Source organism: Eretmochelys imbricata, chromosome 3, assembly GCF_965152235.1.
Source record: "Eretmochelys imbricata isolate rEreImb1 chromosome 3, rEreImb1.hap1, whole genome shotgun sequence".
In the NCBI taxonomy this organism is placed as follows: domain Eukaryota; kingdom Metazoa; phylum Chordata; order Testudines; family Cheloniidae; genus Eretmochelys; species Eretmochelys imbricata.
Window position 1 is genome coordinate 132,637,752 of NC_135574.1, and position 26,962 is coordinate 132,664,713.

The 26,962-nt window shown below is 40.0% G+C and overlaps 1 protein-coding gene across 2 annotated transcripts in view; it reads right to left on the bottom strand.

The window, feature by feature from the left end:
• Positions 1 to 4,856: 4,856 nt before the first annotated feature.
• Positions 4,857 to 26,962, bottom strand: part of PCNX2 (pecanex 2) — a 221,267-nt gene continuing 199,161 nt past the window's right edge. For both annotated transcript variants that reach the window (XM_077813415.1, XM_077813416.1), the window contains exons 29-34: positions 17,623 to 17,767; positions 15,601 to 15,831; positions 14,899 to 15,173; positions 13,362 to 13,546; positions 6,915 to 7,363; positions 4,857 to 5,644 (exon numbers count right to left, since the gene is read on the bottom strand). In XM_077813415.1, the coding sequence (XP_077669541.1) occupies positions 5,471 to 5,644; positions 6,915 to 7,363; positions 13,362 to 13,546; positions 14,899 to 15,173; positions 15,601 to 15,831; positions 17,623 to 17,767 (1,459 nt within the window). In that variant the 3' untranslated portion in view covers positions 4,857 to 5,470. The remainder of the gene's footprint in view (positions 5,645 to 6,914; positions 7,364 to 13,361; positions 13,547 to 14,898; positions 15,174 to 15,600; positions 15,832 to 17,622; positions 17,768 to 26,962) is intronic.

Genomic DNA, 26,962 nt, shown 5'->3' on the forward strand with positions numbered 1-26,962 from the left:
TATTTTACTGCATTCTCAGATTTACCCACCTCTCTACATATAATCCCTCCTTTCCTGGTCATTGATATATAGGGTCAAATTTTTAGCTATACTTGTGTGTGTTCCAAATCGGATGCACACAAACTTGTGCAATTAGAAGTTTTAGCTGGCAAGTGTTTGCATGTGCAGTCTTCTGTGTGCGCACACAGTGGTCCAACCAAAAAATATACCTCCTAATGTGGGTGTAATTGCACTTCTGCACCAATGCCCCTGGCTTCTAGCACTTACACATAACTAACTTTATTCTGAAGATAATCATGGGAATTTCCTTCTCAAAGTGAATTGGGAAAGAACACTGGTCTGCTTTGGTAGCAGTTTTCTCAAACTGCCCAGGGAAAAATCCAGAAGGGTTGGTGCCTAAAGTTCGTTTTCCAAGTCCCTGTTCAACCAACAAGGTTTCTTGAGTTACAGCTGTATTAGTGGTTCATACTAGCCATGCTAATTAACAGGTTATCATGCAAAATTTATAATATTACACTTACCATATCCCCAAATCTGAGTGGTATAATACTGTGCTGACAGAGGACATTCCCTATTACTTAATCCACACATTCCACTGTCTCCAACTAGTGTGAGTGTTTCCTCCATTAATTCAGGTTAGAAATAAGGCACAATTCTTTCACTTAAATGGGAATAGGTTACCAAAGGGTCTAGTGGATTCACCATAATTTGTCCTGGGCTTAAAACCCATCCTATTGAAGTCAATAGGAGTTTTTCAGTTGAGTTTATGGGAGCCAGATTGGGTCTCTTTCTAAAAAACAAAACAAAACAAAAAACGCAATGGCACAGCCATAAACTATGAGCTTGATGTAGGGGATACTGAGTGAAAATCTCTCACTCGTGTTATGCAGGTGGTCAGACGACGTGCTTTTAATGGTTGCTTCTGGCCTTTAAATCTAAGTCAGTCCCAAGGTAATGCAACGTGCCTGTTTCAAATGTTCAGTAAGGGGGTGAGAAACGAATGGTTCCAAATTAAGTTCCGCTCTTATGGTACCCTACGTTCATTGTAAAGGCAAAAATGTATTGCCTGGTCTCACACGTGCAGCCTATTTGGAAAGCCTTAAGAGCACAGTGACAACTAGAGCATTGACAATTTCCCTGATCAGCTCATTTACCAACAGCAAATACTGTGTGACGATAACCCTCTGATACCGCAGCAAGACGCCTGATGACAATGTTACTGCACCTGCACGAGTACCTATTTTGTTTAAGCTCGAGCATCAAGGACATTGTTGGCAAGGAAGTTTATAACAATTCCAGCATAAAACAGTGCAGACAGCCTGACATAAATAGAGGCTGCATTACTGAGCATGTGTCAGCCAGTTTTTTACTCGTGACATTTGGAAAGTCAGAGAGGGGTAAGTCTTTACCATTGGACCTGCTGCAGAGTTAATAATAGGGCTAAGAAATATCAGTCTTACAGAATTAAGTACAAGTAACAGTAAAGTGCTCTAATTAATTATCAGTCTCCCTTCCCTGGAGCAGGATGAAAATGGCACTAATTTGATAGTTAAAAGGAATAATTTATTGACAAGGAGAGGGTTATTACATGCTGACAAATTTCAGTATTTATTCAGATGTCCTAAGGTGAGTTTCTTGGTACATCTAATCCTGACCCTGACTTACACAACCTGTTTACCCAAAGAAAAGCAGGCTGGAGGTAGACTGAAGTCAGACCAAAGAAGCCATTTCCCCCTTCCCCTATCCTCAGAACCTAAGCAGATGAGCTATGAATTAAACCTCGAAGACGCCCAAGAACTTGATGACTACAAGGAACTCTGAACAGTTCCGACATGGAGAATGGAAATCACACTGACCTTAAATAGGCCTGACAAAGTTTGTCCCACTCTTGGATGTAAGTGTATATTAAGTCCTTCTGTTTCCTACCGACTGTACAATCAGATAACTTTTATAAACAAGGCTTGGGGTCTGACAACTGGTGACCAGATGCTAGGGTGAACATAACTGATTTAGCAGCCCCTGGCTGGTTTCACTAATGTTGCTGAAGTAATTGATTAGATACTCTGGGCAGATTCTGACCTTATTTCCATGAGATGAGCGCCTGACCTTTACTGCATGACTTGAGCAAGAACAAATTAGTGAAAGAATAAAATAGGTTTAAGGAAACAAACCAAGAGAGGGAAAAAACAGTTAATCTGAGGGCTAAAATGGGACTAGTTCTGCAATGTTCACACTTATTTTACCATATACCCCCACTGCTCTGCTTCCTCGCTCAGTCCTGAGACGTTATAAGGATCCCTCCACTGCTTTCCTCCCACTTTGATCATCAGTAAAATGTCACCTACCCAGGCTCCATACAACACTCTGACTATTTTTATCTTTGCCTATAGCTACTGAATTTGGGGCTAAGGCTCTCCAGGCGGATCAGTGAATGGGGTGGTGCCGTCATTCCCTCATCACTGATGGTGTTTCCATAAAAGCAGCACATACACTGATTGTGCTTGGAGAGTGGGAGCTTGTCTTCCTCAAAGGTTGGTGCAGTTGCCTATTAAGCTGGGGGTGTCCTACTCGAAAGCAGCAATAAAGGATTCACCTGGCAGCAGATTGGCTACCCACTGCTGCATTGCATGGGTCATAGCAGTGCTGCTCTCCAGTATATCCACCACATTTTGGAATTAGGGGAATGACCAGTGAGCAGGCTCCTTGCTACACAGCATGTTGAGTAAGTGACTTCTTGCCCCTGCTGTATTGGAAAATTTCAGCATGTCACCCAATATTGATGCGTTGGGATCATGCAATATATATTTAAAGGTGCTGGTCACAGCCATCCTCCAAACACCACTGTCGCTGCACACTCTGAACATGTAACACAGACAAACTGCTCAACCGTAACAGCTTAGTCCTATACAATGCTGGATGGATATTATCCACCGTAGAACCTCAGAGTTGTGAACACATACTGGAGGTTGTTCGTAACTCTGAACGAAATGTTATGGTGGTTCTTTTCAAAAGTTTACAACTGAACATTGACTTAATGCAGCTTTGAAACTTAACTAGGAAGAAGAAAAATGCTGCTTTTAACCATCTTAATTTAAATGAAACAAGCACAGACAGTTTCTTTAACCTGCCAACTCTTTTTTTAACTTTCCCTTTATTTTTTAGTAGTTTACATTTAACACTGTACTGGCTTTTTTTTTTTTTTTTAGTCTCTGCTGCTGCCTGATTGTGTACTTCCAGTTCCAAAGGAGGTGTGTGGTTGACCGGTCAGTTCGTAACTCTGGGGTTTGTAACTCTGAGGTTCTGCTGTATAATCTATTTGTAGCTCATCTAGCTCCAGTGTTCAGAAAAACAAGACAATTACCAAAAGTCATTCTTATTCAATAAAAACATCCACCTAGACCCCAATTTCATGAATCCCAACAGAGCATCTTTGATTATGCTGTGGGCACTATTGCTCACCTTAAATACACTGACGATATAAGTATTCTTATTGACAACATAGCCAACATGGTCAATACAAAGCTACGGGCTGTTGTCTCCGAGAATACCAGTAATGCTTGTTTTTTGTAATTGTTACTGTTGGGAAAGTTTAACATTCCTGCTGTTCACCCAGCCAAGATATTTCAATAACAGTTTTAAAACAAAAGAAAAATATCTGCAACATTATATATAGGCACGAAAAGTAACTGGATACTTTGACAAAATCCTCCCCTCCCCCCAATAGGCAGTTGGGATTTTTTTTTTTTTAACAACTAAAATGTGTCGGGATAAAGCCTGTTGTGAGAGGCCTGGGGACCCTGTGCTTGGGGGGGTAGGAAGCCGCCTTTATCTGCACACCTGTGCAGCAACAGGTTGGGATTCATTGTGAGCACTCTCCTGGTGCACAGGTGCATCAAGAGGACCTGGTCTGTTGGCTTGAAATAGGAATAGAAGCCTGGGCTGTCCTCTGGTGCAGCAGCACTAAAACACATGCTCCTGTCACCTTGCCCCATCCAGGCCCTGTGGACGAAGGATCTCTCAGTGGTGCCTTCGAGGCCAGCACATTCCACTTTCTCCTGTGTGTGGCCATTATGAGGGAGGGCAGGATTTTGCCCATAATGTTCAGAGCTTTAGCACCAGGCTAATTTATATTAAGTAGTGGGAGACAAAATGTGGATTTCCAAAGCCTGCAAATCAGCAAGTAAGTAAACAAATATGACTGAAAAGAATGACAATTGCTGCATCAGAGAGTGTACTTGGCTCACTTATTTTGACCAGTGTCGTTTAGGTTTTTTTTTTTTTTTTTACAGTATTGCATATAGATGCCATGGTAATGGACAGGGTCTGTGAATGTGAAGGCAGCAAGTATATTGTGTAAAAGTAACGAGAGCTCACTACAGCATCGCCTATTCAATCTTGCTCATTAAGTGGGACGAGACAACCTGGTTTTGTGTAGAAAACCACCATGGCTGTGGATTAGCATGATAAGTATTAGACAGGCGCTGCTGTAGTTACAGTAAAGAGGAACATTGAGACACCAATAATTGTAAATTGTTTAATTACAAAAAAATGTATGAGCATGTGTGAGTACATACTATAGTACATTAAGGATTTGTTTTAGCCTCTTGGCTTCAGATATAGGCATGCATTCCTGTCAACTCAACAGGAGTGCGAGATTACATGTTAGAGCAGTCTTGTATATAAAACTGCTTTATTTGCAAATAAGGAGCACCATATGCTTTGTGAAGGCTTTCCATGCACTGGCTATACTTGTTCTCAAAACTTGTCTTGTGGCAATGTGTAATCTATCTCTTTCATACAATATTTCAACATGGCTGCATGCAGTATATCTTTGCCTATATTAATATGTTGCTATATGTAATTACCATCTGCGTAACACTAAAGAAAAGGAAGAATGAGGCTTGCCTTTAAAAATTCTCAGATTTAGCTCTAATGTTACAGTGTGTATTGTACTGTCCTATTACATGTTCTATTCAGAATTTTTCTTTGTGATGCATTATGTATAAAATGCCAATTATTTAACATGCAGTCCTCTTTTTTGTTATGGCAGGAAACAGATGTCTGTGTGCTTTTCGCCGAGTTGCATTAAGATCTTCCATTGCTTTCACTTGCACTTCCATGCATGCTTCTTTTTGAGCACGTCCAGATTTCCACCACAAGTGGGTCAGCACCGCTGCAGGGGGAAGGATATCAGGCAGAGTTTATTCATTGTTTTAGAAATGTCAAGAACCTGAGATGAAGTTGCACTGCATTTTAGGACATCTTTAAAATCTGTAAAGGTCCTTCCATTCCCACATGCTGAGCCTTTCTGCTGAAGAACATCTGCACAATGGGATTCTCTCTCCGAAGTTAGAAAAATAAAGGGGTTTGAGGTTTGTTGTTACACTTGAAATAACTGCAGCTGACTGACCTAGATGTGTTTTTCTTTACTTTGAAGGAGTACATATGGCCCTTGAACTAGGAATATTCCTCACTGCTCTTCTGAGAGGCTCTGTTGAGAAGCTGTATCCTCCAGTGCCATATCCTCCTGGCTGGCTCTTCTACACTCCAGATTATGACTCTCAAAAATGGCATGGGCAGGACCTCGGTCTTTTCGCTGTCTAGATTTTGTAGCATCAGTCACTTCATAAGTCTCGGAGAACTGCTTAAAACAAAATGTAGAATAGTTTAGGAAATGTCTAGATGGCACTTCATTTGGTTCTTTTCAAAAGGACATTTTGAAACAAAAACAGACAGATTTCTGGACTTCATACAGTTTTGTGTAATTTTGTGAGATTCACATTTATTTATAGTGTGAACCTCAGGAGGTAAAAAGGAACTAGAGAAGACCCCGGCACTTGTCCCTCTTCATGGGATAACGGCACAGTACTGCCCGCAAGAACAGACTACCAGATAGAGATTGTGCAGTTATACCTACATTGTACTGTGCCTGATCATGTTAAGGCTGAAAAGGATGCCCCAAATTATCCCTACATGTAATGAGTCTAATGCTGCTCCAACTTCACTAGAAGACTTCCTGTGCTAAAGCAGCGGGTTTAAATAAAAGCCTTATTTCACATCACACGCTGGCATGTAGCCACATTGACTGCAAGAGCTCACTTAGCGGCTGGCCACGCAAAGTGCTCAGCTTAGCTCTCATGGCTTCAAAGGGAGTTGAGAATGGTTGGCAGGATCCAGACCTTAGAAGGTAAACTCTTTGGGCAGGGGTTGTGTCTTACCTGTTTGTGCAGTGCCTTGCATGTCTATTGGTGTTGTACAAAGACAAAAAATAATACTCGCATAAGTAAGGCAAGCAGTAGGCCCTTGGTGAATAATGCTCAGTCCAGTTGCTGCTGGAGATCATGGCAAAACTCATTGCCTGATCATTCCATGATGCGGTTAGGATGAAACTAACTTCAGGAGTGGACAACCTGTGTGTCTTCTGGGTTAATAAATTTTTATGCTGTGTACATGAGAAACCAGACTTGGGCTATCCATATCCAGTGATTTTGTCCTAATGACAACAAATCAACTTACTTGGTTCCATTTGGTAATGCCAAATGATTTAATGTTAATTATGCCCTCAATCTCTCAATGGATTTGCCAAACCGCTTCACGTCTAAGGACTGTGATTTTATTTTACCAGTCTGGAGGGTCTGTATTGAGGATGATGGACTTCAGGAAGGAGACTGGCTGGAATCAAAAGTTAAATCATACACTCAAGTAGCCAACCAAACAAAATACTAAAGTGCACACACACATTTTCCCTGGGGAGAGACTGAGAGAAAGAAAGAATAAACTCATGTGACAGATGTTGGTCACATTGCTTAATGCACTCCTGGCAGACGCTTGAATACGACAGTGGTGAGGGCAGCATAAGAACATGAGTAGAATAGAACAGAATTATAGCTCCTGCTAACATGACTCTGCCTTACCCGTGTTGCTTGGCTCGCAGCTCTAGCAGATGGACCCATGGTAATGTTGACACTGCTGGATGACTGGGTATCAGTTGTGTTTCCTCCATCAGCAGCTGAGAGCCCAGAAATCACCAAAGCACTTGAAAAACTTCTCTTGCCAAACAGAAGGCTGAGAGTAGAGCTGGTGGAAGAGGCCAGACTGGACCTGAACATTGCTCCAGCTCTATCCTGGACAGTCAACTGGCCGCCAGCAGGAATGGCAGGGGTTTGAGAAAACACAGATGTTACAGAGTTGTGGAAGGACAACTGGCTTCTGGAAAGCCTTTGGACAATTTCATGGGCAGATATGGAAGCTTGGATAATGGGCTGGTAACTTTCAACAATTGGTTCAGAATGACTTGAAACAGGTGGCCTCTGGTTGAAGGCAGCATGTGTCTGAACAGACTGACTCCTGAATTTTCTTCTGCCTTTAAAAGAGAGTAATAGTTTTCTTTTAAATTATGTTTTCAGTTATATACCATCAAAGCACACATATTACAGTTCTATCCTTTTACTAGGGTATATTTTACATAGTGTTCTTTATCACGCATACACTTTTATACTGTGGATCTAAACACTTTACAAACAAACATTCAGCGAATCAAAGAAATTAGAGATTGATAAAACCTATGAAGTCATTTGGTTCATCCCACTGGCAGTGCAGAATGTTTCAAATCTTCTAGTGTCTTTGATGGGAGCAGAATTTGATCCTTTGTGAGGAACATAAATAATATAATTATTAAATCCATTTCACAGATGAATAAATGGAGAAACAGAGAGTGAGATTCCCAAAGAGACTTGGGTGTGGTAATGCTGGGTGTCACCATGCCTCACTTTCAGGTGTCTAGAAAATCACTGTAATCCACAAAGCCAGAGTCTGATGCTCAGGCTCCCTATACAATGAATAGGGTACTTCAGCATGGTATTCACAAAAGCCAGCATGCTAGGTGGCTCCTCACCTAAGCTAGCCAATGGGAAATGCCAAAGCAAAGGCTGTATCCTAAGCCCACCCCCTCAGGGAGTTTGGTGCCTAAGGGCTGCAGGGAGGTATCTTCCTCTGCTTGGGATTCTCAGCTACAAACCTTCTCTTGGTGTTAGGTGCCTCCACCATTCCTACCAGAAGTGGAGGAGGCTCTCCCCCAACTTTTAGCCCAGCTGTTAGAGTACTTACCTAGGCTGTTGGAGACCCTTAGGATATGAGGGGATCTGATCAGGGATCTACCACCGCTCCGATGCATGCCCTGACCACTGTGGTATGGGATATTCTGATGTGGGGCTCCCTCAGTTTCTCTTGTTGAAGCTGTTCTACTGTGGAACTCTTAAGTACCTAAATCCTTTTTTGAAAATGAGATTTAGGCTCCTGAATCAGTTGGGCATTGCAACGCTGAGCACAGCAACATTCCAATACCTCTAAAAAACTCAGACCGAGTGCCTTAGAAAATTCTACTCCTAAAGCTTTATATAGTTTAATTGCAAAAAATTGCAAATGAAAATAAAGTAAGGTTACACAGAATTACCCTTGCGCTTGGGGACTAGGAATGTGAAGACGCTTCCACCTCAGTGTCAGAGGGCAGAGTATTTATGACAAAGGAAGTTGTCTGAGGCAAGAATTTAAGAGGAAGAGACCTTTGTAGGGGGCAGATTATTCCACATCTACCTACTGCAGGGTTTTTGCACCATCCTTTGAAGCCCGTGGTTCTAGCTACTGTCAGAGAAAGGATACTTGTATAGATGGACACCAGGTCTCAGCCAGTCTGGTGAGTCCTATGTTTGTACATAATTCCAGATATGTCCTAATGTTTACAACCCAATACCTCACACTCACAGCCATCACCCACATGGCCAAAAGACTACACGGGACTCCCGCTGGAGTCCACCTCTGCTCCTCCCTGATTGGACAGAAGGATTGTGACTGAGCAATGAGAGCCACTTAAATGCAGAGTTGATTTATGTATTTTTTATTCTTGTATGTTTGCATGTTCACAGAATAAAATAATAATAAACCCCACCCACAAACCACTGAACACACCAGATACCTGCTTGTGGACACAATCAGGTCCCCAGATCACAGACAGCAGGATGGGACACACAGCAGGCATCTAATATGCTTGATGCTTCTCTGTATTGATGCTATGTCAAACACACACAGAGCACCTGTTCACCTGAGTGCAAGCCTGGCATTCCATAGCCAGGAAACCCAAAATGTTAACATATGCTGGTACTTCAATGTCATAGCCATAACTGTGGGTTTTAAAAGGGTATTAATATTTTTGAAAACAGAAAACCTGTAAGACGTAACGATGCAGGCATGAATTTTGCCTTTCAGGGATTCCTAGGTTGTTAATTTTTTCCCCCAGTTCATGAATCAGGAAGGGGGGAAGCAAAGGGGCTGAAGTTCCATTATAAGCAGCAAATTCCCTCCCTATCCGCTGGCTGGCTCCTCCTCTCTTTTCCATATATAAAGTGGCAATAACATGATGGAAGCAGCTTGAACTGGAATAAAGTCTAGTTGGCCCAGCAAGTAGTGAGCAATTTTCCATACCATTTACACCACATTATTTTTACTTTTATATTCAGAACAATAAAAAGTACACTTGCAAAAATGGCATACTGGGCAGTGGCCCCTGTAATAAAAGCCTCATGACTCCCACTAAAGCTAATGCAGCTAAGCCTCATGCACTGATTAAGAAACGTGCCCATGGATTCTCCGCACTTCAGATGGGATGGCTGGGGAGAGTGTTAATGGTAATTAAAGACAGGCCTGAGCTGCAAAGTTTGGAGCTAGATGTGGTTCTGATTTTCCTAAAGATCCAAAGTGTTTGAACTCTGGGGTTTTGGTTAAGCCCTATTTCTAGGTCAGTTGCCTATTTTAATGTTATCTTCTTAAAATATAAAGGACAGATATGAATTAAGAACAGAGAGGCTGTGATGTGTTAAGTTCAGTCAAATACGGACAAACATCTGTTCATGATTTAAACTGCCAACCTGACCGCTGTCCAAAAATATTCTATATTCATCCCAAATTCAGCAGTTACAGTGCTGTGTAGTAGACCACCCATATCGACACATAAATAGCATAGCCCCTGAAAACACTTTGGAAACAAAGGCTGTTCTATATGCTGTATTGTAAAGACAAGACACTTTTTTTGGTGCACCCAACATATTTTCAGTGCTCCTGATTTTCCTCATTTTTATGTAGGGCTGTAATTGCATTTTGCAGACTGAATGGCACCAGCCAGTAAAGTGAAATATTAAATTAAGAAGCACTAAATACAGTTGGTTCATAAATTGTAAGGTCAGAAGGGACCATTGTGATCATCTGGTCTGACCTCCCGTATAACAGGCCATGGAACTTCCCTGAATTAATTCCCGTTTGGATGTTTTCCTAAAAGATGTGCTCTAGTTCAATCTTGATAGAAAAACTTCCAGTGATGGCAAATCCTGCATAACCCTCAGTAAGTTATTCCAATGGTTAAATACAATCACTTTTAAAATGTGTCCCTTATTTCTAATCTGAATTTGTCTAGCCTCAACTACTAGCCCTTGGCTCTTGTTATACGTTTGCAAGAGCCTCTGTTTTTAAATTTCTGTTCCCCATGCAGCTTTTTGTAAACTAATCAAGTCTGTTAAACTAAAAAGTTTGAGCTCTTTGAGTCTATCACTAGAAGGCATGTTTTCCAATCATTTAATATTCTCTTGGTTCTTCTCTGAGCCCTCCAATTTATCAACATCCTCCTTGAATTGTAGACCTCAGAACAGGACATAGTATTCCAGTAGCAGCCACATCAATGCCAAATACAGAGGTAATATAACCTCTCTAATCTATTCTCATTTATACATCCAAAGATCACATCTGTCTATTTGGCCACAGCATTACGTTGGGAGCACATGTTCAACTGATTATCTACCATGACCTCAAAATCCATTTCAGAGTCACCACTTCCCAGGATAGCATCCCCCATATTCTTTGTTCTTAGATGTGTGACTTTACATTTGGCTGTAGGAAAATACACATTGTTTGCTCGCACCCATTTATCAAGCAATCTAGATAGCTCTATATCAGTGACCTGTTCTCTACATTATTTACTACTCCCCCAATCTGTGTGTCATCTGCAAACTTTATCAAGTAATGATTTTGTTTTCTTCCAAGTAATTGATAAATATATTAAATAGTATAAGACCAAGAACCAATCTCTGTGAGATTCCACTAGAAACACACTTGCTCAATGACGATTCCCTGTTTACAATGACATTTTGAGACCTATCAGTTTGCCAGTTTTTAATCCATTTAACGTGTGCCGTGTTAATTTTGTATCTTTCTAGCTTCTCAATCAAACTGTCATACCGTATCTGTCACAGTTCAGGGCAACTGCACCTGTATTTCACCTCTATGCTCCAACAAGGGCACCCACTCTCAGGCTTCTAGCTCCCCAGCCATTGCCTTTCTTGGGTGAAGACCCAAGTCTCACTCCCTTCTGACTGGGGTATTTCCAGGCTGCACAGTTCCCTGCCTTCACTATGTTATTCGCAACAGAGAGAGGCTGCCCAAGTGCACAGGGGGATTTTGCTCCAACACAGGAATCAAAAGCAGCAGTTGTAATCTTACAGTATAATTTATATTCATGGCAAGATTCGCTCCAGCCTTGTCCATTATTTTTATGTAAGAGCCAATAGATATAACAAGAAATGAACAAGTATCCTGTTCCTAGTTCTCTGCCTTAATTTATAACCTATAGCACAACTGTGATGTACAGTCAATTAACTCAACCTTTCAGCAAGTCCTAAGCCCTCAGAGATATGATGAGTATGACTTATTTTACACCAGTTTTATAATTTTACACCAGTATTTCCAGCGAGCAGGTAGCTAGCCCTGCCTTACAGATCATCACAAATCTAAAATAGTTTTTGGCTCAGAATATAAGTTCAAAGCATGGTTTTGTTCATAAGTGATGAGGACATGAATTACTCCATATCAGACTGACTGGCCAGGTCTAAATGTTGGCTTTTTTCTGATGAATACTGTATTTATATAATGGAAGCTACACTAGAGAAACAATCCCACGTGCATTAGTGATCAGGAAACCCTCTTGCTCATATAATTCAGGACATTTTGTTCGCTTTCCCCAATATCTCCCATTTAGCAATTTAGTTAAGAGTTTGGCACAATTTTAGGGTTAGAGTTCCCAATAAATAGTCAAGGCACAGGGCTCACTGAATTCACTTTTTAACTACTTCCCATCTGTGTTCAAATTTCCACCATTACAAAAGGCATCTCCTGGTCCAGGGATCTAGCATTCAGTAGTTTGTCAGTGGGGACTCAGGTAACTTCTTTGATAGCCATTCTGCTTGTCCTATGCCCTCCCAATAACCCTCCTCTGGAAGAATAAGTCAGAAGGTCACCCCCTAAACATGCCTGCTTAATAATTTGCTTGGAAATTAGGGAAGTTGAGATCTCTATTTCTTATATTAGGATTTCCAGTGGACATTTCTTTTGTTCTCATTCTGGCCCCTTTTGCCCTGCTCAGGTGTTGCAAAGGTGTCAGAATCTGATCATAGCTAGCCAGAAGACAGTTCTCCTAGTGAAAGGGAACCCTCTGTATAAACAGGGGAACTGGCTCCTGTGCTCATTTGCACTACTAGTATATGAGACAAGTTGGAGGTAGGAAGGGGGTGTGGCTAATGTCATATGGTCCCTTAAGATGTGGAGTGGTTCCCAAGATCAAGAAGCTGTAACCCTAACCAGCTCCTTGACACAACTCTCCTCTAATCCTCTACACTGAGTGGATCTCAGACAGAGGCGAACCTGGCCCATGATGTCACTTATAATTTGTTAAACTTTTCAAAACACTGTATTTGGTATGAAGTGGAATAATTTGGCAAGATCTGGGCAGCATCACCATCTTTACCAGGCTCATGCATCCCATCCAGCTCATCAATAAGTTAGCCCATCACTCTGGAATTAGTTTCAGAGCAAAGAAACTCTCTTTTTATTTTGGTTAATTTCTGTGAACATTCAAACTCAATTCAGCTCCAGCAACTACATTCCTCCCTGTCTCCTGCTGTCTTCCTCTCTTTGATAATGTAATATAAATCATGAGAAGGTGAAGAGTGGACTGTGTGTGCTGTCCTCAGCTTTACCAGAGCACATAAATATAGGAGTGGCCTAATAAATGTAAAATTTGGTGAGCTGAGAGCTGTGAAGCTTTTCTGAGGTCAGAATCACCAGCAGGTGTAGTAATTTGAATCACAGTTTATATAGTCTGACTCCACAGAACCTAGAATTTTAGATCATTGTTCCTCTAAGTACTTGACTGCATCATGTCCTAAAGCTATCAAATAAAACACCAAACACCCCAGTCACATCTTCCCTGAGGAACGACAAGCCTAAACAGACAGGTAAAAGAGCTCATATTTTGGTATACATACCTGCGTATTGATGGGAATCTTGTGAAGGCGGCTGCATCTGGGGGGATCCATTTCTTGTGTGTTGTGAGCTACTACTCTGGCTTGAATTACCTGCAGAATTGTTGCTGGATGAAGACCCACCTCCACTATCCACTTCTTCAATGTTGTTTCCACTGTTGTGACTTGCATGACAGTCCTTCCGCATTCTGTTTGTGAGATGAGACACACTATCAAGTAATGTGGTTTATTAGAATTTGTGCGGCCAACATTAGAGAAATTCACAGTACAAGTGAATAGCTGTGCTCCGACCAGCTCTCTAGGTGTATTCAACAGGCAAATAACAGGGCTCTGACAGTTTTGAGGATAGTCATTATATTACATTATAGTTATGTTAGAGGTGGGTAATTTGGTTTAGTCAAAATAAAAAGCAATATAAAACTCCATTCATCGCTCAAACCAAATCCATCTTGGTAGGTGGCCTTGGAGCCCCGAAACCCAACAGCATACTTAATCCAATGTCAAATTGCTCCCAAAAGGCGAATCTTTATATGAAGTAGCCAAGTGGAATGCTCTTCTCTCCCAAATCTCATATGCTCTGGAAATAAAGTGCACTCTGGGAGATTAATATACAAAGCAAACCCCAGAGTGCAGGTTAGGGCAAACAGGGATGAAGTGATGGGGGCAAGCAAACCAGGGTCCTGTCCCTTTTCTACAGCCATGAAAGGAATGGAGTGGATGGCAGGTCAAATGCACTATTCCTGCATGAAGAGTGCTTATAAGAGTGACAGAAGAAATATGTGAGACACAAAGTTAATGGGGAGAGAGCGAGAGCTATTGGGGTTATATATCCTGAAAGTTGGGGCCTGATAGTGGATATTCAATAAAAGGTTAGACTGTGTAATACTGTCTGATTTTGCATTGTCTGGTCTTGCAGCTTTGACAAGTGACAAAGTTTCAGAGTGGCATAATTTGATTGGATATCCTGCAAAATTTGCAGTATTTGGTAACATATGCAAGCTATAAATCATTAATCTTTTTGTATTTTTTGTTATTTGTTTCTTTATGAAAATTACACACACACACAAAAGGTTTGGTGTATTTTGGATAAGTATCAGAACTTGGGAATGTTGGTCTGACCCAAACTGCAAGAGCTTTGGAGCACAACACCTATATTCATGTTTCAACTTGTTCAGAGTCACTGCAATGTGGAAAATCTATACTGCTATTTACAAAAAATAAAAGGCAAAATGCCTTGGAATCATTTTTATTTAGAGAAATCACTCCTTTCTGAATAAGATCATTGTCAATAAGGCTAAGGAGTATGATGATGATGCTGTCTGGATGACAGAGGACTGTACTTGAACGTCATTAATGGAGCTCAGAGTTTTATTTTCACAGTAGTTGGGAAGCTATTCTATATATTTAGCTACGGTTGCACCCGTCAGGAAATAACAATTTTTCCCACAGAGTGAGAAACTCTCTTAATAGAAAATAACGTGATTGCAGACTTCCTCCCCTGCAGATCATAATACAGGCTGAATATTGTCTAACCACCTACCTTAACCACTTGGATCTGAACCATGTTTTAATGTTGTCCAAACTGATAGGTCCACCCCAGATGTTCATCAGCTGGCTGTGTGTCCCTATGTATGATGTGGTTAATGGGGAAACATACATTGGATATCCCAGTGGCTGATCACATGAAGAGTTAATCAAGTTCCTCAAGACTTGTTTATTGTTCTGGATACTACCTCGCTCTGGATTACGATTGCGCAAAAAAATTAGCTCCTGTTGCTGCCCAGCCCAAAGCCCTCTGACACATTCCTTGTTTACCTACAGTTAAATAGAAAAATATGGACCATTGAAAATGTTTTCAATTTTAAAAAAATACTATGATGGGTGTATAACCCAAACAGAACTGTACTTTGCATTTATATAGTATCAACGAGTCTCAAGAAATTTTACAAATATTACTCAGATAAGCTTGAATTTTTATTTCAGATGAGTAAACAGAAGGACAGGAAATTTAAGTGAATGGACTCTGGCCACACAGTAAGTCAGGAATAGAACCCATGAGTCCTGGCTCCCAGTCCCCTGCCCCAACAGCCCGATCAACCTCCCTCTCTTAGCTAAACCTACTTATTCAACAATGGTATCCAGGTCCCAAGAATTCACCAAGTGAAGACTGCCTGTTTGTGTAGTGCCCTAAACACAGATGAAATAATACAAATCTGAAATACTAGAAAGGTGTCTTTGGTACCTTGATAACTTTGAAGCTCAGGTAACTTTTGTGGAGCATAATAACTTTATATTCATCTGTTCCTTCATCCACTATATGTCTCAAGGTGAGTAGCTCTTCTTTGTTAGAGAGTACAGCTCTGCGCCAGGCAGGGTCACCCTCATGACAAATTACAACCTTTTCCTCAAAAGACTGGATTGCCTCATACAGAACTGCAGGGTCCTCATACTCATCTGGACAGGTGAACTGGTCCTGGTATTAAATGAAATGAATATTACTATGGTCAGACAGTTCCATGAAAAGAGAACCGTTATTGATGATAAACTAGTTCCTGCTTTCATTGAAGTCAGTGACAAAGCACCTGTTGACTTCAGTTGGAACTGGTTTGTGTCTATAAAGACTACATTAGCGATAGCACAGGGAGAGGCTGGGGATTGGATGAGGGAAAAGGAATGGAACTGTTAACACCCTAGTACTATAGAGGGCTACATGAAGAAAATGTTTGTATGATTACAACTAACTTACAGAGTATCCAGCCTCTTTACTTGATAGACACGAAGAATGGCAGTTTAACCACTTTTTTCTTAAATATGGAATTGAAATAGATAGACCTGCAAATTCTTTCATGTAGGATGTGACTGAAATAGAACAACCTGCGAAATGTTGTACTTTAGTGGAACTCCATTATTTATTAAAAAAACAAAACAACCCCCCCACCCCCCACAAAGCTGAACAACATTTAGAGAGATATCACATTATTGTGCTGGATCTTTATCTGATACAAAGTAATACTACCACTGTTAATGTAAGGAGACAATGTCAGTGAAGCGTGGGAGTTCATATGCTTTATACAGCAATTTTAAAAACTTGTTTATAGCTGTTTTAAAAGAAAAAAAAGATTTGTTCCTGTCTAGCTAAGACATTATTAATATTCCCTTATAAGTTATCAGTGTGTAACTTAACAGCGTCACAACTCCCCCTCATCTCTCTCCATAGTATCCTTTTAAACTTTTAGTGTCCCTTTGATCTCTAGGCTCACAGCCTTGGCAAAACGTATGTGTAAGTATGAGATGGAGCCTGCAACTCGGCCACTCTTTGCATTGCCCCTGCGCAAGTGTTTGATGCAGGGTTGCTTATCTGTAGCCATTGGGGGTGCATTCCTGGTTGTTTTTCCAACAGCCCCCTAGCAAGCTAAATCAATACATCCATACAGGAAAGTCCAATCACCCAATATATCTATGCAGTAACTCACTGACCCAGTTACATGCAGTGTTCATAAAGTTGTTATTGATCAGTATTCTTAGATTATTACATAGCAGCTCCACCATCCACTACATTCACAACACATATAGACAATGCTATCTATTAAATAACATGTTATATAGAACAAAAACTACTGTATGGTTAGTTTACATGAACAATAATCTGCTCTGAGTTATACAGATGTAAATCTGGAAAACTGCAATGAGCTCAATGGAGACACTCCAGGTTTACATCTGTGTAACTGAGATCAAAACATGGCCCCACTGTCTACATGTTCAGAAACCTCATGGTATAATCAATGAAACAGCTGTGCCATTTGACTGATAAGAAGGGTCTTAAGCCTTCCAAACAATTTTCCCCTCAACTACATTTTTAAAAGACAACAATATCAAATCATTTCTTTCTTAGCACATAAATGGTTAATAAAATAGCAATCAAATTCATCTAATTAAAAAAAATATCTAGGAATCAGTCTTGTAGTTCCTATGCAGGTAAAACTTTGACTGAAGTCAATGGGAGTTTTGTCTCCATGAAGATCAAGGAGTCTGGAATATAAATGATTTAAAATTGAGTGCGTGCGTGGAGGGAAGACAAAGAAAAAAAGATCAAATGGTGAAATGTATGCCAGACACATACAATCGTGGTCTAAGCTTTTCTATTTTTGTCAAGCAAGCTATTCAGAATAAAGCCACAACTACAACAATTCCTCTCTCATTTTATTTTGGGCCAGTTTCAGAGCTTTCCTGCATTTCCTTAGGAAAACATGTACAATACACCTGCCTGATGTAGCTTCAGGGACATTCTGACTGCTGGAGCGACAACCTTATGCAACAGATCCATGTCTGCAAACACCCATTCATCTTTTGCTGTAACTCGAAAGTCTCCTTTGAACAGAGCATGGAGTCCATAAAGAAAGGAATCTAAACTGTAAAACAACAACATTAGTTATTCCCAGAACAACAGTTTCGTATTGAACCAATCATTGCAAATAGTTTTCCATTTTCACAAGTTCCAGGAGTTGATAGCATCCCTGAAAAAGTGAGAAATGCTACACGTAGTTCTGTTTAGAAGCTGTGGTTCAACTTTAACTACTTTCTCCTGCAGCTTGCACAGTAAATGAGTGACTTCAAAATGAGAGTAAATTGGATTGCAACTACTAAACAAGTGCGGGTGCTTACTAGAAAGGTTTTTAGGTATATCTTGGGCTGATCATCTGACCTACACCTAGGAGAATACTCCCATTGATACCAGTGGTCTGTTTACATGAATATACATTGCAAGATTGGGCTCCTTATTTATTGACCTTTAAAATGTATCTAGTGCCATTAACTTTAGTGGTTTGCACTGGCAAGGCACAGAACTTTAGATATAGATATGCAGATGCCAACACAGCTGCACAAAATACTTTCAATGAAGCCTGAAACCTGACTGGTTTAGGGTTTCATTACAAACCTGAAAGTTAAACCAGGCATGCTGTAAAGTGCATTAAGATTCATGAACATTTCAAGGAAATCTGGTAACAGTTTTGAGGAAACTTTGGGGTGTTTTGCATTGAAATAATAAAAACTACACTGTTCTGCGAGGTTTTGATAAGAAACCAGATGGAACTTGGTGCTTCTGACTGAGCTTGGTTTGGAGGTTCTGAGTTTGCTTGGGCTTGACATACTCAAAGCAAGATGCATGGGGTGCAAATTCAGGAGATCAAAACCAAAGAAAATGTTTGCACAGACACCTGGGAGGCAAAACTACTAAGTTCAGCTCTAATGCTTATCTAACACCAAAAGCTTCCCAGGACTATAACAGATGTTTACAAAAAGTTTGTATTTTTAATGAAAATGACTTAAATTACAGTCCTAAAACTATTCAGAAAAAGCAGGCCATGGTGTTCAAGAAAATAGAATTAGACCTTGGGACATCTGTTACAAACCACAGGACATTGTTTAAACTACCTGACATGATTTTATTCACTTTTACAAGAGTGAAGGTTTTTTTACATTTTAAAGACTCTTATGAGAAAAGCAATAAGATCTTAGAGATTTCCATTACCATCCAGGCTTTCTCCAGAGAATGTGTGAGCTCTCCACTTAATTGAGCTTTTGTAATTATTTTAGGAGAAGGAAAAGGGGAAGGGGCGGGGTGGAAAGTAATTCTCTTTCCAAGGGAGAGAACAGGGAGATTAGGAAACTGCCTGGTCTATCTTCAGCTGCAATACATTTCTAATTTTGGCCTTAGTGGGTAGCATGTTTTAAAAACTGTAATAGAAAGATATAGGCTATTACCAGCTGGATACCAATTTTGTCTTTAAAGGTGCTGTGTAACACAAACCAACTAATCAGCATGAACTGAAGCATACTGCATGTAGACTGAAAGGCAGAGACCGGTGTCACTGCTGGGAATGTTATAAATACAGGCAAGCCCCTCTGAGTTTACATATGGTTATGAGTAATAATAATAATACAGGGTGGGATTTTTTCAAAAGGGCCTAATCGAATTAGACACCTAACTCCTTTTGACTTTCAATCAATCTCACCCAGAGTTTGGAAAATGCTAACATCCTGGTTTGTACCTGGGAAATCAGTATAAGGAACCAGTTTAGAAAACAGATTAATGTGTATATCCAGTCTAGACAAATACATGTTTCAGAATGAGTCATATTTACTTAAAACTGGTTAGAAGTCCTTCTGCCTGCCTGCCTGCCCACCCGCCCGCCAAGTCACCCATTTGAACAAACATCCAGCATACAACTGAATCCTCACATGGAGAAATTGCTATTGTATTTTATCCTTTTACAGGATAAAAATTAAGAAAAAGCTACTAATAATGAGATTCTATAGTGTAGTTTTTCTAATGCAAAAACATCAAATCTGCAGCAGGAGGTTGTCTGGGATGGGAGGAGAGTAGACAGCACAGTGAACTGGTTTTTCATGTCCAGAGATTCAAGTCCAATTCTTAAAATCGCAGCTGATGAAGAGTTTGCATTCTCATCAAAGACCCTTAAAGACATTTGTGCATGTTACACAATCTGGTGTGAGTGGTAACACCTGCTAAAGAAAGGTCCAGGATTAGACTGGCTATGGATGTTGCAAGTAAGAATTCAACTGCATCAGCAGAGTGGTGAGTGGAAAGCTTGCATAGCACCTGCTCTCACTGTGCCTGGATTTAGAAAGAACTGTCAACCTCCATTGTGATGTATACTAAATTCATCCACCAAAACTTCCTAAGAACCACTACTGCTACTGCAAAGGAGATCCATATCAGGAACAAAACAGTAGTGGTGGAGAATCTAGAGGACAATTACATTAAATATTATATATCATCAAAACATAGGGCTGGAAGGGACCTCAGGAGGTCACCTAGTCCAGTCTCCCATGCTGATATAGGATTAAATACACTTAGACTACCCTGATGGATGTTTGTGTCTATTTATCATCCCTGACAGATTATATATGTCTCCTGAGACAACGGAGACAATTTATTCTAAAAAAACAAAAAAATAAAAACAAATTTAAACAAGTTTTTTCTTATGCTGATCATAATTAGACGTGGTACATCCTTCCTCTAGTTGGACACAGTCTCAATTCATCACTTCCATGTACCATATATTTATTAGTCAACACAACATGCAGCCATTGTTATTTCTCGCATTAACATGCTCCGTATTGAAGACTCACATGAGATTATCATGAAGCGATAGCCAAGTTCTTTGATTTCTGGCCTCTCTCAGGGCTGGGTTTAGTTTCTTGGCCCAGTTTTAACATACACATTTTAGTATCTCTGTTGTAGTTATTAGTTCACACCAAACCCATCTGGCTACAATAAACTTTCATGCCAAAGAAATTACATTTACTAAATGGAGATGTAAATGCTACATATGGCAGTGTTTCTAACCCTATTAGGTAAAAGCATTAAAAACTGATGTCAATTAAATTAAAGACTATTCTAGAGAATTATAAAATACTTAGGACTGAACTGTCCCTTAAAGTGTGCCAGTGAGGAGGGGATTAAGAGACTGGATAATCTGCCATGATGGCCCCATAGTTATCAGAGGCAGGGCAACCAAGCCAAAGCAGAATTGTCCTCCTTTTCTCTGAGTCCAGGGCAGACATTCTACACAAACAATGGTTGTGCGTGTCCACACTACTTTTTGTTCTGAAAAAATACCTTGGTGTTGCTAACACTGGATCTTCCGCACTAGTGGTAGCAATTGTAGGAAAGGTAGTGTAGACAGGGCTCTGGACAGCCACCAGCATTTTCACCACCGTGTCATGTCACTCTGCTCGGCAGAAGTCTGTATGGCATGGTGGTAAAAAAGATGCTGGTACCTTGTCTAGATTAGTTGAACCACTATTGAGATGGTAGAAATGCTTGGACATTCCTCAGTCTAAAATGCTATTACAGATGGGACTCTGGGTTTATTGGGTGGGGATGTATGGAGCCAAAGGAGGACAAAACTTTGTTCCCCTGGCAAACCCATTTCTGGCAGACGTTTTAGAGGGAGTCACTGCTCCTCATTAGATACCATAGTGTTAGGTAGTAGATTAAAACCTAAGCTAGTTCCAACTCGCACCCTGAGCATTCTACCCCCTGAATGGAGAGGGGAACACAGGCAATCAGCGGTCCATACTGGCTCCTGGGATGGTGAGGGCAGGTGAGAAGCAACAAGGAGGGACAAGCCCTCTGCCTGCGTTGGTAACAGAATTTTCCATTGAGCCTCAGTGTGGGCTAGTGTCTACTTGTGGACTCTTCAGACTTCTAACAAGAAGGAAGCTAGACAGAGACAGGGAGATGGAGAGTTTAGGATTTATCTGAGTAAGATATTGACTCTGGTTTCACCCATTATGCTGTTAGAGTAACTGTTTACTGAAACCTGAGACTCCTTGCTTCCTCGAGAATTCTACAGATTGGTGATGAGAGACCAGATGGTAAATATATTTGAGAAAGAGAGCAAGCCCCAATAAAAACATCACACTGAAACCTTAAGAACTCAGTTCCTCAAGAACTCAGAATCCTAGAATATCAGGGTTGGAAGGGACCTCAGGAGGTCATCTAGTCCAACCCCCTGCTCAAAGCAGGACCAAAGCAGAATCCATGCAGTTCACAGACCATTCCGAATGTGCTCTTTGCAAAGTCACAACACTACCCCACTGAGGAGACAACAGCTAGGAAATGCCAGAGAGGAAGCCACATGAACTTTCCCTAGTAAGTTACTTTCCCTGCAGTCTTGTTGCAGGAGGGGATGCTTTAGCCCTAGATTTATATGAGGATTTCTGTCCCCCTGTGTGATAAAGAAAGGTTCCCTTAAATTTTACAATGATCTGTATGTCTTAGCTGACACTGGGGATATCTTTTCTGTTGTGCTAGACACATTTACGTCTATCACCTGCATGGGATATTTTGGATCCTAAAATATTATTAGATAAGAGCTTACTTTGCTTTAATGAGTATATGTAACTCCCATATGCATTCATGGGAATAGTTCACAAACAACTATGACAGAATACACACATCCTATAGATTTTAGACAAAGAATTTGTGGATTAATTTACTTTACAGTTTTAACAACAGTAAAAGTTATAATGGTGAATATTCAACAATTCTGTCCCGTTACTTTCTGGAACCTCAAAGTTTCATACTAGGCATATTTAAAAAAAAAGAAATCTACATGTATTATCATTAGACAACATATTTTATCAACAGGGACTTAACAATTATTTGGTAGTATCATAGACAGAGTTATAAAAACATCATGGGCCAGATTCGTCCATCATTTATACAAGTGCAACTCCTATTTATCCCAATGGGAATATACACAAATGTAACAGATAGCAAAATGTGTCTCCCTTATTCTGTTCTGTTTAGTTTAAAAACATTATCCTTTACTTCTTATCCTATCCTTTCTTCACTTGTCCTCTGCACTAGACCTGCACTGTCCTTTAGGGTAATCTCATTTAAAGCCTCAAGAGAAAGTAGATTAAACTGAGAGAAATCACAATGATACACGCACTAAAAGAAATTTAGGACTGAACTCTCCCCTTGCACCAGTCCAGAGCTGGAGCATAGCAAAGATGGGTGTGCTGACAGTGAGCTGATCATGGCTCCCTGATTCTGCTCTGTTCAGTCTTGGCAGACAAAGCCACAGAGGGGCTGCTTTAATCTACCTGTAACATCTTTAAAGGCATAGTGGAGTCTTGCTTCATTGTGCCTCCCCTCCCCTACCTCTTTCCCCCTTATGATAGGCAGTGCAGCCCAGATGGGGAAGGAGGTGGTGGTGGTCACAGATCATGGAGCAGAGCCAGCTGCCTCCATCAGCTTTACTGGAGCCAGAGATTCCCCTGCACAGAGGAATTCTCCAGGGACAATCTCCAGCTGGGTGGAGTAATGCAGCACAAAGTGAACTCTGCAGACCCGAGAATCCCTCAAAGTTCGAGGAACTCAGTTAATTTCAGGGCTATCTCATTTCTTATTTTCTGGATTACAAAATACTGTTTTGTTTTTCTTAATCTTCATCAGATATCTGGTCCTCACAACTTCTCCAAAACAATGACACGTGGGGACTCTTTACTGGAAGACATTGACATATCTGGAATTTTTCCAGAGTCCAAATTTATATTAAAGATTCTAAAATGTAAACTTTTTTTCTTTTTGAAGGATTAATGAACATATTTCTTTCTTTTTTTAACTCTCATACACAAAACCCCCTACACTAAATGAAAAATGACATTTACACCTGAATAAACTAATGGTAATATGATGTCATTCTTCAAATTACCCTGCTGAGATGTGCAAGATGCTGCCTAAACACAATTTAAGAACATATGTGATTTGTATAGCAACGTTCTGCTTCCTTAATGAATAAATTTATTGTGTAATCTAGTATTAATTCTGGGGTTGTAATGACATTTACATGAACAGGCACACTGAAAAATTATTTACATACATTATATAAGAAGATTTAAAACTTTGGTTTACACAATAACATTTACTGATTAATAGATTGGACAAAAATCTTGTGTAAATGAGTGTAAATTGATAGTTTACATCCACTGTGTAAACTTCCATTTTGATGTAAGCGTGTGCAGCTCAACACAGCTTTTTGAACACTACTTTTGCATTACTATTTTTTGTTAAGTACCAGCATGCTCAGCACTCCCTAAGTCACATAAAGGGCCATTTACATTAGTGTAAATCCAAAGTAATTTTGCTGCAATCAATGGAATTACTTCAGATTTACACCAGTGTAACAGAGATTAGAATATAGCCCAAACAGTATATATATTAGCTTCACAGATTCTCTACTGATTCATTCACATCTGTCAGAATTCTGTGCCTCCTCCCATGAGATCTACTGAATAGAAAGAGCTAGCACCCTACAATCCTGACTACCTGTTACATCTCAGGTTTTCCTAATGGGAATTCATAGAGAACCTCTAGAAAGTATGTAGACAGGGATCACAGAAGGGGAAGATTCCACTGTGTTATTGTATAGCACAATGGAAAGTACAACTGGAGGTCCAAAGTTATTTCTGAACACCCTACCTATGGTTGTATCTAAGTCAAAGAAAGCCCATACATAATCTTTTAGCATTTGGACATGGCAGAGAATGTTTCAGTGGTCCTGACCTCTTACAAATTGGGGCTACGTCCCTTTAGTCATTTTATACACCACTAACACATACCTTTGTCTACGTTTACCAACTATTACCCATTTGAATGTAATCTGTGCACCAAACCCAAACTAATTTAAAAAATAAAAAACATTAATCCAATAAGATCGGCAATATGACCTGACGTCCTTCCATGGAAAAGAGCTGAATTTTTGCCTTTCCCATGGCAAAGAATTTATCTGTGTTCTCCAGTATCAAATGCATACTTGTCCTACCTTCTCTTCCCTCAGTTTGTGTTAATACAGCACTGCAATACAATCCAAGTCCTCAACATTGTTCCTTTGAGTAGACAAAAAGTCTCAACACTAATACAATGCCAGTATAATCTGGATACATTACTATACGAGTTCCATTGAATTCTGGCTTCTTTGTGTTCCTAACAACTTGTGACAGTGTTTCAAGTGGTAAACATGATAAATATGATAAGAACTATGCTTGGTGCAGAAGAGAGTGGATCTGTAGTTTTCTTTGTTGGTAACAGCCTTGATGTCAACAGGGAAATATTCCCACCTTGGTACCAACTTTAGCGTTGTTTTTCTCAGAGTCCCTATAACAGCCATATGTACTTTATTCTGACCTTTTTCTTCAGTTCATCTCTATGTGCTTCTTTTTAAAAAGGACCCTCAAAGACACACATATATTATTTCAACATGGCCCTAAGACATATGTTCCAGATGAGTCACTCCATAGCCTGGATCTTGGTAGTAGGCTTCATTGTTTAAAAAATCTATTCTGAGAGATTCTGAGTTTATTATAAGATTTATGAAATAAAAAGACAGGCTAAGTGAAAGGTTTCTAGGGATGTGTCTTGTGAGGTGGTAGCAAAGAAGATATTGGTAAAACTATCTTATGTCTCACTTTAAGCGCTTTTTTTTGTTAACACATACCCTTGCAAGGTACTATTGTCCACAACACTGGTCAGCTCATTAGTACAATCTTACTAAAATGAAAGACACAAACTTAATTGGAGGTACCAAAATATCCATAAGAGGACAACAAAATCATCATAATACTGATATAGATGTACAACCACGTGGCTACTCCATATCTCATGTATATGCTTCTCCCACCTTCTCCTACCCCCCCAAGAAAGGTATTGTTAAGTATGAAGTAGGCTCAGGAAAAGAGACATCCAATTAGCTGATAATCCTTCTGTGTGTGTGAGTATCTAGTACCTATCTCCAGTGGTCACAATTAAAATGTGTACAAAAGCCTTTGCAGATAATGAACCTTACCTGCAGTATTCTCTCTATATTAAACTTAGGAAAGACTGAGATAAAATTATCTATTTGCAGTAGCAAAGATATTATTGGCAGCCACTCCATCTATCTACTAACCATCCAGGCTGATTAAATGTAGTTGCCTTTGCTACAGTGCTATGCACAGTAATGGAGAGTTCGGTCCCTGAGGGTAACAGCTCTGTAGCAATGCTTTTAGGCAGCTTTACTGGTATCTATATATGCATTTCTAATACCCTCATCACTGTGGTATATCTATTGGTAGGCAAGACCAAGACTGCTTTAATCTTTTCCCTGAAAATCTCATCTGTGCACAACAGTTTTTCCATGAAGTCCACATATTCTAAAATTAGATTCGCAGAGAAAATAGTGTAACTTTGGGAGAGACTGGAATATTGCTCGCTTACTAAAAATCACATTAATTTGAGTGGTTAAAAGCAAAAAGAAAAAAAGTCAACCCGATCCAAAATAAAGAAGCAAGGGAGCATGCAGCTGTTAATAGAAACGAGAAAAAAACCTCTCAAGAAAGCAGGGAAAAGCAACATACTGAGAAATAAGCAATGTGGGCCATGAATGTTTTGAGTCATTGGCTCAAAGAGGAAGACATAAAAGCAGACTTTATAGACATCTCAAATAAAGATGAGAAAGCTAAAACAAATATTTAAAGGATTGCTTTATCTTGAGAAGGGACAGGTTTATAACATAAAATGCTTTCAAAGTCATACAAGTTGCTGGTGTGTGGCTACACTGCGTGACTTCTAGCAGCATGGCTGTAGCGACACAGCCATGTGACTAAAAGCTGTGTAGTGTAGACATAGCCGTGGTTTAATGGACTTTAATTTATGCACACTGAACTTCACACCTTTAGTTGATTCACCTTAAATTTCCCCAGTATCTCCCTATAGACATAGCCTTAGGGTGAGTCTACAGAAGAGTTTTTGGTCATGCTGTAACTTGAGCTAATTGATTGCCAATTAGCACAAATTAACTGTAAATGTTAGTATAGATATTCAGAAAAAACTTGTGAATTCGAGTAGGCTTTCCACAAATGCTTGTTCCTCTTTGTGGTTCATCAAGACTCATGGCAGGGTGAACCACAAGCAGAAACACACATTGTAGAGGTTCTACAGTAGACTTTACAATCCTGTTAGCTACCTTGAGTTAATTAGCAATTGCCATAGACTTCCTGTGTGACCCTGGTCAAGTAATTTAACCTCT